We start from the raw sequence: 15,265 nt of genomic DNA, 5'->3' as shown, positions 1-15,265 counted from the left end.
CACTTGAATCAGTTCAGTTGATGTACTTGCATGATTCCTACTTTTTTTGGATTGTATCCACATGGTTGAAATGCACTTACTGTAACTCGAATTGGATTAAAGCTCAGCTAAATAAATGTAACGTATATTACAATAAAGTTGAATCTAATCTATCAGATATTTTTTGCAGAACTAGGTAATGATGTGTTATTTTTAATTAATTAATTTAAATGATTCAATACCATCTGATGATACGCGTACAATTTGTTTTTGTTTACACTTATTTATGTTGTTGTTGTTACATGTTTTGGTGTGTCGTGTGTCCTCCGGTGCTGAAGGCGGCGCTGTTCGCTTCAACGTCATCGTGCTGTCGTTAAATGAGTGACGTGGATTTTCATTGTGGCAGTCAGTGCTGCCAAAAATACAGACTCACCGACGTCTCAGAGCTTTACAACTAACTTTCTTCATATTAAGAAGTTGTACCACTCGTTTTCTTTCCTTCGTTTGTCACACTTGAACACAATTTTGTCACGGCTTTCATCACAGGTGAGCAGTTCACGTAAAACGTTAACGTTAGAGGGGTTTCCTGGTCTCTGCTAGTCAAAAGTATCTGCAGTAAAAACAGTTAAAAATGGTTCAAAATTCCCTCATGTCAGTGTTTATTTTTTGCATTAACTCTATGGTGTGTTTTCTCGCAGACTCCACAATGAGTAAAAACAGCAAAGTGTTGAACCTGAAGGATAAAATCAGTGGTAATGAAGTGGACCTGAGCCTGTGTAACCTCACTGAGGTGCCAGTCAGAGAGCTGGTGAGTTACTCATCGTCTCTGTGAAAATGTTGTAAACTTAAACATTCATTGCATTATATTCATGTAACGTTACTGTAACTAAGCATAAGGTCGTGTTTCTTGGTTAAAATGCTTATTAAATGTACGTCTAGATCTTACTGTATATTTAACTGACCCATGCTATCATTTATCCCAACAGGCTTTATTCACCAAAGCAACTGTTGTGGACTTATCCTGCAACAACATTACCTCGCTTCCTGTAAGTGCAAACACAATCATACTGTACTAAAACACACCATTTTAATCCTTAGATCTCTGGTTCCCAACCTATTTTTGGCTTGTCACTTCTTAAAATGAAGCAATGTGTAATTGTGACCACTTACCACACGTTATGGTCTCAGTGTGGATATGAGTTGTGAGCAAATTTATATATATGTATAAGTCAAAGTGACTACTTTTTTATGATATCTAGCAAACTCTGGGATTACAGGATGATATTCTGTATGTACATGGTCCTTCAACCCTCTTTAGAGGGTTTTAAACTTTCCCCGCAGAGTTTCCAACGTTGTCACTGTCACTAACAAACTAAGACTATTAAGACTATTTTTTTCTAAGTTATTTTTTTCTTTGGCTCGGTTTCTTTCATGTAGCCAGAGTTCTGCAACCTGACCCACCTGGTGAAGGTGGATCTGAGTAAAAACCAGCTGACCTGTCTGCCAGATGACCTGGGGAACCTGGCCAGCCTTCAACATCTGGACCTGTACAACAACAAGCTGACTGTCCTGCCCGTCAGCTTCTCTCAGCTCAGGGTGAGTGCCAGACACAAGCACTGTTTGCTCATGTTACATTTGTATGTACTGATCCTATTAACATAAAGCTGCAACGACAATGTGTGTAATATTAACACTGACACTGTCCTGCTCCAAAGGGTGCTTATACTTCAGTTAGAAAATGAAGCTTCTTTATAACACAAGTTTTGATGCAGTATAAAACATTTCTTTCATAAAATTCTGTTAATTGTAAAGTTTCCAGGATCACCTGTTGTTCAGTGGTGAAACTGTGGTTATCTGCTGCTCTGTTTTACTAGAGGTCACCCACCACACTGTTTATTGGTTGTCCTGTTCTGAAAAATGTTTTTTAAATTGTGTTCTTGTTGTTAAATTAAAGGAATAGATTGACATCTCAATATGCTTATTCGCTTTCTTGCCGAGAGTTAGATGAGAAGATTGACACCACTTTTAAATCTGTATGTTAAATATGAAGCGAGCACCAGTTGCCAATTAGCTTAACTTAGCATAAAGACTGGAAGCAGGGGGAAACAGCTAGCCTGGGTCTGTGCAAATGTTAAATATCCACCTACCAGCACCTCTAAAGCTCACTAATTAACATTATTTAGTGTACAGACATGAGAGTGGTATCCATCTTCTCATCAAAAAGAGAATAATCAGATTTCCCCAAAACTATTCCTTTAAGGGTGACTCATTTGTGATATATTTGGACTAGTGCTAACCTCTGCTGATATATTTTAGTACTCTGCACTTGTGTTGATATCAGTGCAGACTCAAATGTATTTAAACATGATGTCCTTACATACATGATGTGTGAGGTGGCTTGTCTGGCTTTGATCTCTGACTGTATTTATTTTACTGAGTCTGTGTGCGTGTTTGTTCTCAGAGTCTGAAGTGGTTGGATCTGAAGGATAACCCTCTGGAGGCCGGCCTGGCCAAGGCAGCTGGAGACTGTCTGGATGAGAAGCAGTGCAAACAGTGTGCCTCCAAGGTGAGAGAGAGAGAGAACGAGATATAGAAAAGAATGATTGAGGAAGAGATCAATGATGCAGTCTACAGTATCTAAAACTAAAGGTCATTTTCTTCCAGGTTCTGGAGCACATGAGAGCTATTCAGGATGAGGTTGATCGTGCACGAGAGAAACGCCTTTTGAGGGAAAAAGGTGGGAAATCTTTTTCAGGAGACCACTGTTGATGGAGTTGATCAACTGCATTTTGATCAATACGGATATATATATATAAAACCTGAATCCTTTTTTAGTACAGTACCGACCAAAATGTGTCTGTGGCACAGAGTATAGAAGACTGTCAAGTAAGGAAAACTGGCATCAAATGTCTGGTCAGATTTGTTGTCTTCCTTTCTTACTCTTTGATCAGGTAATTCCTGATTTAAATAAAAACATTGACAGCTGAAACTCAGGTATCACATCATATCCGCCCTATTGATCTAAGTGTGTAACACAGTGCCATTCACTAGTGCTGGACGAAGTGCTCAGATCCTCTACTTAAATAAAAGTACCAATACATCAATGTGAAAATACTCCAGAACAAGTAAAAGTCTTGCATTCAAAAATCCCATCTGAGTACAGAAGTATCGTCAGCAAAATCTACTTAAAGTATCAAAAGTACTTGTTCTGCAGAAAAGTGGCCCCTGTGACTGCTATATTATTATATATGTCATTACTATATTGTTAATACTTATGCATTAACATGTAAGCAGCATATTACTGTTGTAGCAGGTCGAGGTGGAGCTAGTTTAAACTACTTTATATACACAAACTTGTATTCACTTTTTAGAAGTATCATACACAAAACAATATTGACTCAGAATGTCATTATCATATGTTAATTATATTTATCTGGCTGAGATAGTAATGATTGTGCTTTTCTTGTCTCACAGAGTTTTATCTGCTGAAGAAGTGCATTTTATTTATTGCAGGAAACCAGAAACAAGCCTCCTGAAATACAGTTATATTAATGTCTTGTTATGAACGAGTGTGATGGTGATGATCTGTCTGTCTGACTGCATCTTCATCCTTCGATCAGAGCTTGAAAGGAAGAAGGAGGTGAAGCAGAGGGAGCGGGAGGCCAGAGAGAAGGAGGCTCGTAAGCGGGAGAAGGCGGAGGAGAAGGAGAAGAGGAGGAAAGAGTACAACGCTCAGATGGCGGCTGCGGCTGCACGAGAGCAACAGAAGAAGAAGAGCGAGGAGAAGAAGAAAAAGAACGGACAGGCAGCAGGTGAGACTAAAGGTCTGGGTGATGCACCTCTTAAAGGGATAGTTCATGTTTTTGTTTTTTACAAAACTACCAAAATTAAACTTCCTCTGACAACTTATTCAGTCCACGATAGACTTTTTGAGATGCTTAATGCAGAAGTTATTAGCATATTATTTAACTTTGAGAATGAACACACACACATTTTTGTCATTCCAGTTGTCCAACAGTCAACACTGTGGTTGGGAAGTTACCAGTGTTTGTTTAAGATGTTTTTAATAGAAAACAAAGATGATAATGATAACAGAAAGGAAGATGATGTTCAGACATGAATGACTAAATTACTTTCTGAAAAAAATATTTATACATACAGACATACAAGTCTGTAGTTTGTTGATACTAAAGACAGTTAAAAGATTAAGATATCAAAATCAGGGCAATATCAGCGCCGATACAATCCAGTGGATCGGTGAACTGTTTCAACAAGTCTTCCTTAGCGATGCATTCCAGGATGATTCAACATCCGACATTTGATCATTGGTTGCCAAAAAAGCATCACATTCATGAGCTATGTTGTTGCAAAATCAAACCTAGAAAACAAACAATAAGCAAAGATGGATTTTGTGAGAAGCATAGTGATAGTTTTTGCATGGTTTGTGTTTGGCAGCTGACTCAGTTGTTGAACTCTCCTTGATCCCAGGACCTATTTAGTGCACTTTATTAGTGTAGTTGACTCTTTGGTAGTGCACCAAATAAGCAAACAAAACCCAGGTATAGTTCTTCAGTTTGTTTTGAGTGTTTTCGTTCTAATGTCATCCTCTCTCGCTTCATCTCCTCAGCAGATAAAAAGCTTGTTGTGGAATCGGCACCTAAACCTCGCCGTTCTCTTGTTGGCCTGATGTTCAAGCTCCTCCTCGTACTGCTACTGGGATTGGCCGGAGTCGCCGCTGCCTGCCGGCTGACCGACCTGCAGAGGGAAGCTGCGTGTGTGCCGGTCAATGTCGCCTTGGACAACAGCCTATCCTGGGCCAAAGAGCAGGAGGGTGTGGTCAGACAGCTGGTGCAAAATCTGTCGTCCGCAGCAAAGGAGTTTCTTGAATCCACACAAACGTCTAAGAACTAAACTATCATCTGCCGCCATCAACTTCCAGAGCTGCAGGATTTCTACTCCCACCTGTGAATCCTGGGATTTTTTTTAATATGCTGAAATCATGAATCTCATTAAGATGGGCAACCCTGCCTCCCCTCACCCTGTTTGAGGTGCTGGGAGGTGAAGAGTCTGTACAGATAAATAAAGGGGGATGGACAGATGTGTTAAAATCATCTTAAATTCCTATGGAATTGTTGTCGCTCTTGTACCCTCTTTGTACTACAGCCTGTTTTTAAAAACACTCGTCTTAAATATCTCCCTGTCGACCATGTTTTGCGCTTTGAGCACCACCCAGAGCTGGTTTGTGTTTCAGTGCATCACATGGAGCATGGGTTATATTTGAGAGATGTTCAGTGAAATATCAGGTGGCCCTGTCTGTGCTGCACTGGAGTGTCGAGTCACATGTTAACTGCCAGTCAGAGTTGTGCATCAGCCAGTGTTCGATGTGGCAGTCTGAGCATGTGCAGTGAAGGCTGTGTGAATGTAGAACTCACTCGTCTGTGGCCTCCTCTTGTCTTTATAGTCTTACAGCTAAATCTCGAAGCTAATACACACCATCTGGCATGCAAGCTAGAGCCCAACTGATACATGAGTGGATTTTTTATCTTAGCACAGATATAACGGTATCAGGCGTATATGTCGGCTAACTAACAAGAACTTGCAACACATAAATGCCAAAGATATGCTTTAAGTAATTTAGAAACAGCGTTGTCATTACATAGTCTGTCCCACTCAGTACAGTACTGTAATTAGTAATCTGTTTACAAATATAGATGCTGATTATTTTTCTGTCGATCGACTAATCGATTAATTGACTAATCATTTCAGCTATAGTTTGTTAAAAAACTGCCGATTAATCGTCATCAGATTTTTCTAAACTCTTAAATATTGATATCTGTATTGGCCTCAAAATTCCGGTATCAGTCAGGCTATAATGTACACCCTTCCCAGTGCGCAAACTGTATTAAAAGAACCATACTGATAATTTTGCACGTGTTAACCCTTTTGGTAGAAATCCTGTCTACATCACAGATATCCATTTTACAAACCATGCTGTTGTGTTTTTTGACCTTTTGCATGTATTTTACCTACTTTTCTTACACTCATTGGTTTCCATTCATTTCTGTACAGTCTGAAAAGTAATTACCAGACTCTTGAAACTTGCTAAAGATGTGGAGTCCATCACAGTAAACACGAGATAATGAAAATGCACACATTTCAACTCAAATATGCACTTAAACGTCATTACCACACAAAACTAATGGAACTTCAACACAATTACATCCAGACTTGATGTTCACTGTGATGGATGGATTACACAGACAAAATGGAAACCAGTGGCTGCATGGAAGGTAGGAAAAGTACAAAAACACTGCAGCAAAATTTGCATATGTGTGTGTGTGTTTTCTTATTAAGAGGTTATCACTTGTAAAAACAGTGGTATGGTCCTTTTTAAAGAATGCAGTGGTTACAGTAAGTTCACTGTAGCTCAGAATCCCAGTGCTGATATTGAACTAACGGACCAAAATCTTTCTTCTTGTAATCATCTATAATGTCAACTATAGAAATAAAAGGCAACTGGCAGATTATTTTACTGTTCTTTCAGTTTAACTGGTGACTTTTGAAATGCAACTTATTTTAATTTTTCAGGGTGTCTTCATGCAAAAAGCTGCCTTTGCTGCTGTGGTTCTTGTAAAGCTTTGTCCATGCTCAAACATTGTCAGCATCAATAAATGGCTATGCACTGCAAGAAATATTTTAACCTTGTGTCTGTTTTTGTAATAGAAGAATGAATAGTGGTGAATACAACTTAGCAACTGGAAAATTCTCTTGATGAGAGTGAGAGAGAACATAAGAAAAATAACGTTGCCTAAATAAAATACAGCCTAAAAGTAGCCAAAACATTATTTAAAGGTGGGGTATGCGATTCTGGAGAAATTCAATACCATGACAAATACCATGATACGGAGCGAACAACAACACAGCAAGTAATGTAACTAACGTTAGCTAGGTTGTGGGTTAACAAAGTGCGCCTACAGTTGCTGCTACGAGACGGTTTCCCAGAGCCAAACCAGCTCCAGACAGTGATACTCACAACTCTCCTGCTAACTATACTATACTACACTATACTACTACTATAACAAACATCACAACAGCAGCATATCTTGGCAAACTAGAAAGTAAGCTGAATGTCTGTGGGCAAGTCATTTAACGTTAGCTGACACAAATCATGGCTGGAATAGTATTGTATGGCTCGGTCCGAGCCACTTTGTTTATTTCCCATTTACAGAGCCAGGGCTGTGTACACACACTAGAGTTTTTTTCAGCGCACACACTGAACGGTCAGCTAGCGGACTGTGAGGAGATATTCGCTGAAAAAGACGTGTTTTGGATTACAATCGCATACCCCACGTTTAAATCAGGAAATATCTGATTAAAGGATAAGTAAACAAGACTAAGAATCTAACCAGGGATTCAATGGTAACTTTCGGTACTTGACAGTTTTCAATACTTGCTGTTAGAGACACAATTTCAACAACCAGCCCTAATAAGGATGGTACTAGTAGATGTGGAACAGTTCTACATGTGGTACAGTTGAGAGGAATGACTCATTTACATTTAGCAGCTGGAGCTGCATATCACATGATCTTCATCAGCAGAGTTTGCCCAGTTGTCAGGGAATTGCAGATTCCAATTTTTTCTGCACTCTAAGCGACTTCTCGTCCATGCTGGCTTTAAAGCTCAGGTGATGATGATCATGTGATATGATTGACAGCTTCAGAACAGCTACTAAATGGACCTCGTCGTGAGACTGTTTTCTCAACTGCTGTTTCCAAGGTCAAGAATGAACTTTGATTTTCAATAATGACTTATAGTTTGATGATATGGCTTAAATGTGAAGTTGGTACATTTTTTTCTGCTTTTATACAAAGATGAGCGGACATGGATAAATTATCAATTTAAACAAGGACATAGGAAACTATTGCTTTTAACAGCCTGAATATAAGAACTAAGATACACAGCACAAATACAGATCTATTGGCATTACGGATGATTTCGATTTCCTGATCATCACTTTAACTGCATATTTGACTTCCATAGTCAATACCTCAAACATTAATGTGAATGAGCTCATATGACGACTAATATGACAGAGAGAGCAGTCTGTGAAAGCCAGCGACCACAACCACCATTAGCCTGATGAAACCTTCCTCTAAAATGTATGTATAATATGTCCACTAGAGCTGGGAAGACTAAGTGTTGACATAAACAAGCCTCCTTCTTGGCTCAGTGAAGTCCTCTGGGAACTGCAACACAGAAAGTCATAAACCAATTTGTAGGAAATTGCTGTCAGAGCTGATTCATGTTTCCGGAATTGATGAAAAGCAAAAATGTTCAGGATTTTGCATCATAGGAGTGTCAGCTGATTCTTCTAAATGGTTGGAGAACTAAGAGAAACATGAAACTCCTGGAATTTAAATGATATATATCAAGGTTTGGTGGCAGAGGTGGAGGCGACATAATAAAGTCAGAGGTTCTTCAACCAAAAACAATGGTATTTATATACAAAAATATACATAAATACATATATTTATATCAATCTAGCAAATAACATTATGAAGTTCCTTATCGTTCCTTTTATAATGATGGTAGTCTACAGTCATGCTAGCAGCTCTGTGAGGCTGTACTTAGACACAGCTGTGCTTTGAGCTAAATGAAAACCCTCTGTCCTTTACTGACTCATCTTTGACTGATGCTCAGTTCTAGCAGGAGATTAACTATAAATAAAAATCTAAATGAATAAACTGTTTAACCCTAAAAACATGCAAGGAGATTTTTCCAGCCCTGAGTATTGGCTGCAGTCTCCCTGCGTAGAGCCCTGACAACCTGCATAAATAAAAGAACAGCCAGTATGTTGCCTGAGAGGTGAAACCAGGGTCACAATGGCCACTTATAGCACAGAGACAATTTTAACATAATCAGCTCACTGACTGGGGCGAGATTATCATTAAACTGAACCTTAACAAAACTACATGTTTGATGCCCCCAGTAAATATCTTACCTATTGGTCTAAAAAAAAAAAAAAAAAAAAAACCCCAATTGTAATTACTTGCAAATAGCACACTGAGGTTTGAGAGGATACAGCAAGGGGAATTATGACTCCATTTCACATTTGGAGTCATGTGGTGCAATATGAAAGGCATTCAATAAAAAGCCTGCAGTTGGCATTTACAGTGCATCCAGAAAGTATTCACAGCACTTACATTTATCCACATTTTGTTATGTTACAGCCTTATTCCAAAACAGATTAAATTCATTATTTTCCTCAAATTCTACAAATACCCCATAATAACATGAAAGACGTTTGTTTGAAATCGTTGCAAATTAAAAAAAAAAATGGGAAGAAAAAAGATCACATGTACATAAGTATTCACAGCCTTTGCTCAATACAAGCTACAAGCTTGGCACACCTTTTGGGCAGTTTCTCCCATTCTTCTTTGCAGACCTCTCAAGCTCCATCAGGTTGGATGGAGAGCATCTGTGAACAGCCATTTTCAGATCTCTCCAGAGATGTTTAGTCGGGTTCAAGTCTGGGCTCTGGCTGGGCCACTCAAGGACATTCACAGAGTTGTCCCGTAGCCACTCTTGTTATCTTGGCTGTGTGCTTAGGGTAGTTGTCCTGTTGGACAATGAACCGTTGCCCCAGTCTGATGTCCAGAGCGCTCTGGAGCAGGTTTTCGTCAAGGATGTCTCTGTACATTGCTGCATTCATCTTCCCCTCGATCCTGACTAGTCTCCCAGTTCCTGCCGCTGAAAAACATCCCCACAGCCTGATGCTGCCACCACCATGCTTCACTGTAGAGATGGTATTGGCCAGGTGATGAGCGGTGCCTGGTGTCCTCCAGACATGAATCTTGCCATTCAGGCCAAAGAGTTCATCAGACCAGAGCATTTAGTTTCTCATGGTCTGAGAGTCCTTCAGGTGCCTTTTGGCAAACTCCAGGCGGGCTGTCATGTGGCTTTTACTGAGGAGTGGCTTCCGTCTGGCCCCTCCACCATACAGGCCTGATTGGTGGAGGGCTGCAGGGATGGTTGTTCTTCTGGAAGGTTCTCCTCTCTCCACAGAGAAATGCTGGAGCTGGACCTCCCTGACTAAGGCCCTTCTCCCCCGATCGCGCAGTTTGGCTGGGCGGCCAGCTCTAGGATGAGTCCTGGTAGTTCCAAACTTCTGCCATTTATGGATGATGGAGGCCACTGTGCTCATCGGTACCTTCAATGGTGCAGAAATGTTTCTGTATCCTATCCCTAGATCTGTGCCTCGATACAATCCTGTCTCAGAGGTCTACAGACAATTCCTTGGACTTCATGGCTTGGTTTGTGCTCTGACATGCATTGTTAACTGTGGGACCTTTATACAGACCGGTGTGTGCCCTTCCAAATCATGTCCAATCAACTGAATTTACCACCGGTGGACTCCAATCAAGTTGTAGAAACATCTCAAGTATGATCAGTGGAAACAGGATGCACCTGAGCTCAATTTTGAGTGTCATGGCAAAGGCTGTGAATACTTATGTACATGTGATTTTTTTTTTGTTTTGTTTTTTTTAATAAATTTGCAAAGATTTCAAACAAACTTCTTTCACGTTATCATTATGGGGTATTGTTTGTAGAATGTTGAAGAAAATAATGAATTTAATCAATTTTGGAATACGGCAGTAACATAACAAAATGTGGAAAAAGTGAAGCGCTGTGAATACTTTCCGGATGCACTGTAATTTTAACCACCAGCCTTCCAGTTCTGAATGGGATAATTATGAGAAATGCAGAAGAATAATTTGGCAATTAGGAGGAACATTAGACAAATATATTTATATTATTGTACAAGAGATATGTTTCACTCTGATTAGGCCTCAGGTCTTTGTTGGTTGTACACCAGAATTGAAATGCTCCTCTTTCCAACTAGATTTTAAATTTTTTCAGTGTCAGTTTCTGTACATCAAATTTAAAAGCAAAATTGTTAACCCCTTAATAAGCACCCTGTTACTTAAATGGATTCTTTCTTGAACCATGTTGATTAAAGTCATGATCTTGGTCTCTTCTGAAAGGTAACTGTTTAGAGTTTACTACCAAAAAGTCAGAATTTGTCTAAGTGATATTGAACCAAATGTAAAGAGGCACACACTTGCCTTTCACCTATATAGTTTTTAATTTTACAGTTCTGTTTTATATGTAATGCTGCTATAAAATAAGTGCCTGTGGTCGCAGTGATATTGGGATCTTAAAAAGGTTTACACAAACAGACTAATGAGGTTTTGTGTTTTCAATTGATGTATAATTTGTCAAGGTTGTATGAGGATGGATGCCAACCCATATAGAATTTACCACTTACACTAGAAACCACCGGATATCAAAAACCACCGGACGTTACTATCCTTCATGATTTAATTCTCTCTGTCAGCATCAGAGACCGCTACAAATGCTTCAGAGAAAAGCAGTTAATCTGTACATTAAAACTAACTGTACTTTATGAAGTAAAGACGCCTGGCCTCTTAGATGCACATAAGGCTTTGGTTATACTTTACCCATTAAAACTGTCGTAACTGAAAAAGCCAATTTAATGGAACCTTGTGGGCTTTTAGTTTGGTAGTGTGCAAGAGGAAGTGGAAGAAGAAGAAGTGTGTGCTTTTCAAATTTAAAGAAAAAGAGAAATAGACTTTTTTCAAAATAGACATTTAACTTTCTTGTCGAGAGTAAAGAGAGTGAGATTGATACCACTCTTGAATCTGTACATTCAATATAAAGCTACAGCCAGCAGCCGCTTAGCTTAGTTTAGCATAAATATAGACTATATGGCCAAAAGTATATGGACAATGCTTCCAACTTTGTGGCAACAGTTTGGGGAATATCTTTCCTGTTTCAACATGACAGTATCCCTGTGGACAAAGTCAGCTCCATAAAGAGATGGGTTTCTGAATTTGGTGTTGACAAACTTGACTGGCCTGTACAGAGCTCTGACCGCAACCCCATCCAACACCTTTGGGATGAACTGGAAGACTGACTGTGAGACAGGCCTTTTCACCCAACATCGGTGCCTCATTAATACTTTGCAGCCAGGTTCCAAAATTTTGTGGAAAGCCTTCAAAGAAGAGTGGAGGCTGTTATAGCAGCAGATTAATGCCCATGGTTTTGGAATGAGATGTTCAACAATGTAATGTTCAGGTGTGCACATACTTTTGGCCATTCAGTGTAACTAGTAACCCCAGCTGTCAGATAAATGTATCAATGTAAATCCCTCTGAAATGTAGTGGTGGAAAAGTAGAATGTATCCCAAAATTAAAATAATCTCATAAAGAACCAGAACCTCACAACTGTACTCATGTACTCAGTTACTTCCCACCTCTGCAGGGATGAAATGAACAATTAAATATTCTGGTATTACAGATAACAGTATATGATGCGGTATATGAAGCTGAATAGGGGACTGCGTGTAAAGGCACAAGTCTAAACCACACACCAGTTTTCAGTTTGGTGTCTCAGATTTCCCTCATCTGTGTGCAGAATGATCTCCTTCACAGCTGGAAGTCTTTAAGGACGTGTGAGTGCGGCCCAGCACAGCACTTCACTGTGAAACCAGTTCCTGTCTGTTGCTGCAGGTCTGTGTGTAGTCTCTCTCCTTCATGTCGGCCGTGTCATCCAGCAGCCTCGTCCGAACAGACTCGTCCACCGTCATCTCGAGGGTCACCTCTTTGAACACCTTACACACCGACACCTGCAACAGACACAAGGATGATTGTTCGATTCACTTACAAAACTTTCATATTCTGGGGCCCATCAGGCACACACTGAGATTATGTGATCTTATTACCTCCTGGAAGTGGAGTTTCTTGAACATGGCGATGCTGACCTGGTTGTCCAGCCCAATTTTTGCTTGAAACTTTTTCACCCCAAGTTTGGTGGCTCCTGGTGGAAGACAACACACACATCACCACCATTCACAAACTACTATTCACAAATTGTGAACAGTTTACTCCACAGTGGTGGCTGTAGTCTGAAGTGAAACATGTTTGAAAGCTTTATGAATTATAGGTCATTGCAGCAGCAGCTCTCTGCCATACATGATCCAGCATTTAAAACCCACAAAGGCCTTATTTTCTTTCCATCTCAAACTATGTCAAAGCCACTGTGTGTAGAATTTTTATGTGATTACAGCATCTGTCAAATTATTACAATTTGCCCTGTTAACAAGCATTAAGAAATCTTCCAACAGATTGTATAAGCAGCTCACCGTAGCACATCATCATGCGTGTCACCTCTTTCCCTATGCCCTTGCCTCTGTAACTGGGCTCTGTTAAAAACAAAAATTTTCATAAGTATCAAGTAATGAAAAATAAACAACTGCAGGAAACTGGCGTCGAAATAGAGATATATATGCAGGAAATGTAAACCTAAAGCACACATTTAGTGTTTTATAAGCCTTTGCTTACTACACGTTGGGCGTCACCTGCAATCATGATCTCCAACTCAGCCAAGGATGGGTCTGTGGGGTCAGTCAGGAAGATGTTGACATCTCCCACCATGCACTGCTCTTCTTCTACACTGGTGTCCGCCCACCGCTGCTTGTCCAAGATGATGAACGTGCACTCTGGAGAGATAGAATTTTAAAAAACAATAATTTCCTTAAGTAAAGGTTGAAATATTTTACTTGTGCATGACCTCAGGATGGTGTGATCTCTTATTTTCATATCATATCCAATGATTACCAGTTATTTACAAAAGCTATGAGCAAAGAAAGCTGAAAGATGAAATGTCTGAATGTCTAAAACATATGTAGATTTTGGACGCTATTAAAGGTAAACTGCCTTTTTAAACCTGATGAAGCATTTCTGTTAATACATTCTGGCTGATCTGTAGCAATAAAGACAGTATTTAGTATTTAGTTTGGAGTATTTATAAGGTCTGAAAGTGTTGTTAGTTGCAGGCAGATGACCCCTTACTGTCATTATCTTCCCTCCAGCTCCTCTCCATGTCATACTCCTGTTCCAGGGTCAGCGGCTCTGAAGCGGTCAGCTGCTGCAGCTCAGGAGACTTCATCCACTCGTGATACCTGAAACAGGTGGATGAAAGACAGGGAAAGGACTGAAGCTGGTTTCTGATTCACAGCTTCTGATTTCCCAGTTAAAGAGAAACAGAAAGGAATATATTTCTCAGATGATTATTACGCCACAACAAACTATATATTAGCTATCATGTTAAGAGCCTAAAGATTATCAAAACGTCTTGTTTCAGATTTGTGAAAACATTTTTAAAAAAGGGGGTGATTTCTTTGTTTATCTTTGTCCACTTGGTGGTTAGATTGGATAGACTCAAAAACTGTCATTGTATAAAAAGTAAGCATTGAATGCTCGGTCCGATTCTTAGTCTTGTTTACTTCTTGATTGTGCGCTACTTCCTGATTCAAACAATAATTTTACTATTTTTAGACTGCATTTTATTAAAGGCAAAAACTGAGATTGAAAGTTGAGTCAAGACTGACTATTCAGTCTCAACTTTTAAGCCATAATGGACAGAAGTCTTGAAGTGTTACATCTACATCTTCATGGCAACTGAGCAAACTCCATCTGATGATGATGATGATGATGTAGAGCTTTCTGATGATTGAAAGCTCCAGAACAGCTACTAAATATACATTGTGTTGAGATTACTTTGTCAACTATTTCTATATTCCTCGCTGGGGGTTGACTTAGGGAACATCAATAAATTACTGTTTAAATGACATAATGCTATTTTTTTGAATACCTACATGCATGACTTGCCCATATGAATAAAAATGATGATGAAAGATTATGCTGAATTGGTCTCATGTAGCACACATATTTTGATTGCTTATTTAGCCATGCAGGTAAAATAATAAGGGCACATTTTTTTAAGGATCAGTCAAACACTAGAAGACATCAGCAGAGGAACAAATGAAAGAAATAAACAGAAAGGAGAATAAAAGCTACAAAAACATTATTAATTAATAAAGATAACAGCAAATGATGATGTCGTGTGTAACGGCAGCTGTTAGTACAGCAGACTATCAGCTGTTTCTATTACCTGGGCACGTGGTCTGCATTGTAAGGAACCAACACGACTTTGTGTCCCTCCAGTAAAGTGTTCTCATTTATCTTCATGATGCCGAACCACATATAAACCACCAATGTCACCGATAATAACTTTAATACAGCCTCACGTTTACGTCAACTCCTCATTCTCTTCCTCATTTTCACTCGGTGGTTCAAACTGCAGCTGCACTCATTGACATAAAGGCGGAAGTTGCCACCTGCTGGACAACATCAGGAAGTCA

At 39.5% G+C, this 15,265-nt stretch overlaps 2 protein-coding genes across 3 annotated transcripts; one reads left to right on the top strand and one right to left on the bottom strand.

The window, feature by feature from the left end:
- The first annotated feature begins 358 nt into the window (after nucleotides 1-358).
- lrrc59 (leucine rich repeat containing 59) lies at nucleotides 359-6,676 on the top strand. 2 transcript variants are annotated; one of them, XM_044177808.1, is made up of 8 exons: nucleotides 359-525; nucleotides 678-787; nucleotides 966-1,025; nucleotides 1,417-1,575; nucleotides 2,441-2,545; nucleotides 2,644-2,716; nucleotides 3,600-3,791; nucleotides 4,610-6,676. In XM_044177808.1, the coding sequence occupies exons 2-8, from the start codon at nucleotides 686-688 to the stop codon at nucleotides 4,888-4,890; spliced, it is 972 nt and encodes a 323-aa protein (XP_044033743.1). In that variant the 5' UTR covers nucleotides 359-525; nucleotides 678-685; the 3' UTR covers nucleotides 4,891-6,676. The 2 variants fall into 2 exon arrangements, with proteins under 2 accessions (XP_044033743.1, XP_044033742.1); XM_044177807.1 differs by having other exon boundaries at nucleotides 362-525; nucleotides 4,607-6,676.
- A 3,917-nt stretch (nucleotides 6,677-10,593) lies between these two features.
- On the bottom strand, nucleotides 10,594-15,238 carry nat9 (N-acetyltransferase 9 (GCN5-related, putative)). The gene is made up of 6 exons (XM_044177805.1): nucleotides 15,016-15,238; nucleotides 13,914-14,023; nucleotides 13,421-13,561; nucleotides 13,205-13,264; nucleotides 12,785-12,879; nucleotides 10,594-12,688 (listed from the first exon to the last, which is right to left on the bottom strand). The coding sequence occupies exons 1-6, from the start codon at nucleotides 15,105-15,107 to the stop codon at nucleotides 12,539-12,541; spliced, it is 648 nt and encodes a 215-aa protein (XP_044033740.1). The 5' UTR covers nucleotides 15,108-15,238; the 3' UTR covers nucleotides 10,594-12,538.
- Between the last annotated feature and the right edge of the window lie 27 nt (nucleotides 15,239-15,265).

The sequence above is a fragment of the Siniperca chuatsi genome, linkage group LG20 (genome assembly GCF_020085105.1).
Source record: "Siniperca chuatsi isolate FFG_IHB_CAS linkage group LG20, ASM2008510v1, whole genome shotgun sequence".
Taxonomy (NCBI): domain Eukaryota; kingdom Metazoa; phylum Chordata; class Actinopteri; order Centrarchiformes; family Sinipercidae; genus Siniperca; species Siniperca chuatsi.
The sequence above is the reverse complement of the archived record's forward strand: the minus strand, read 5'-3'. Positions and strand labels throughout refer to the sequence as shown.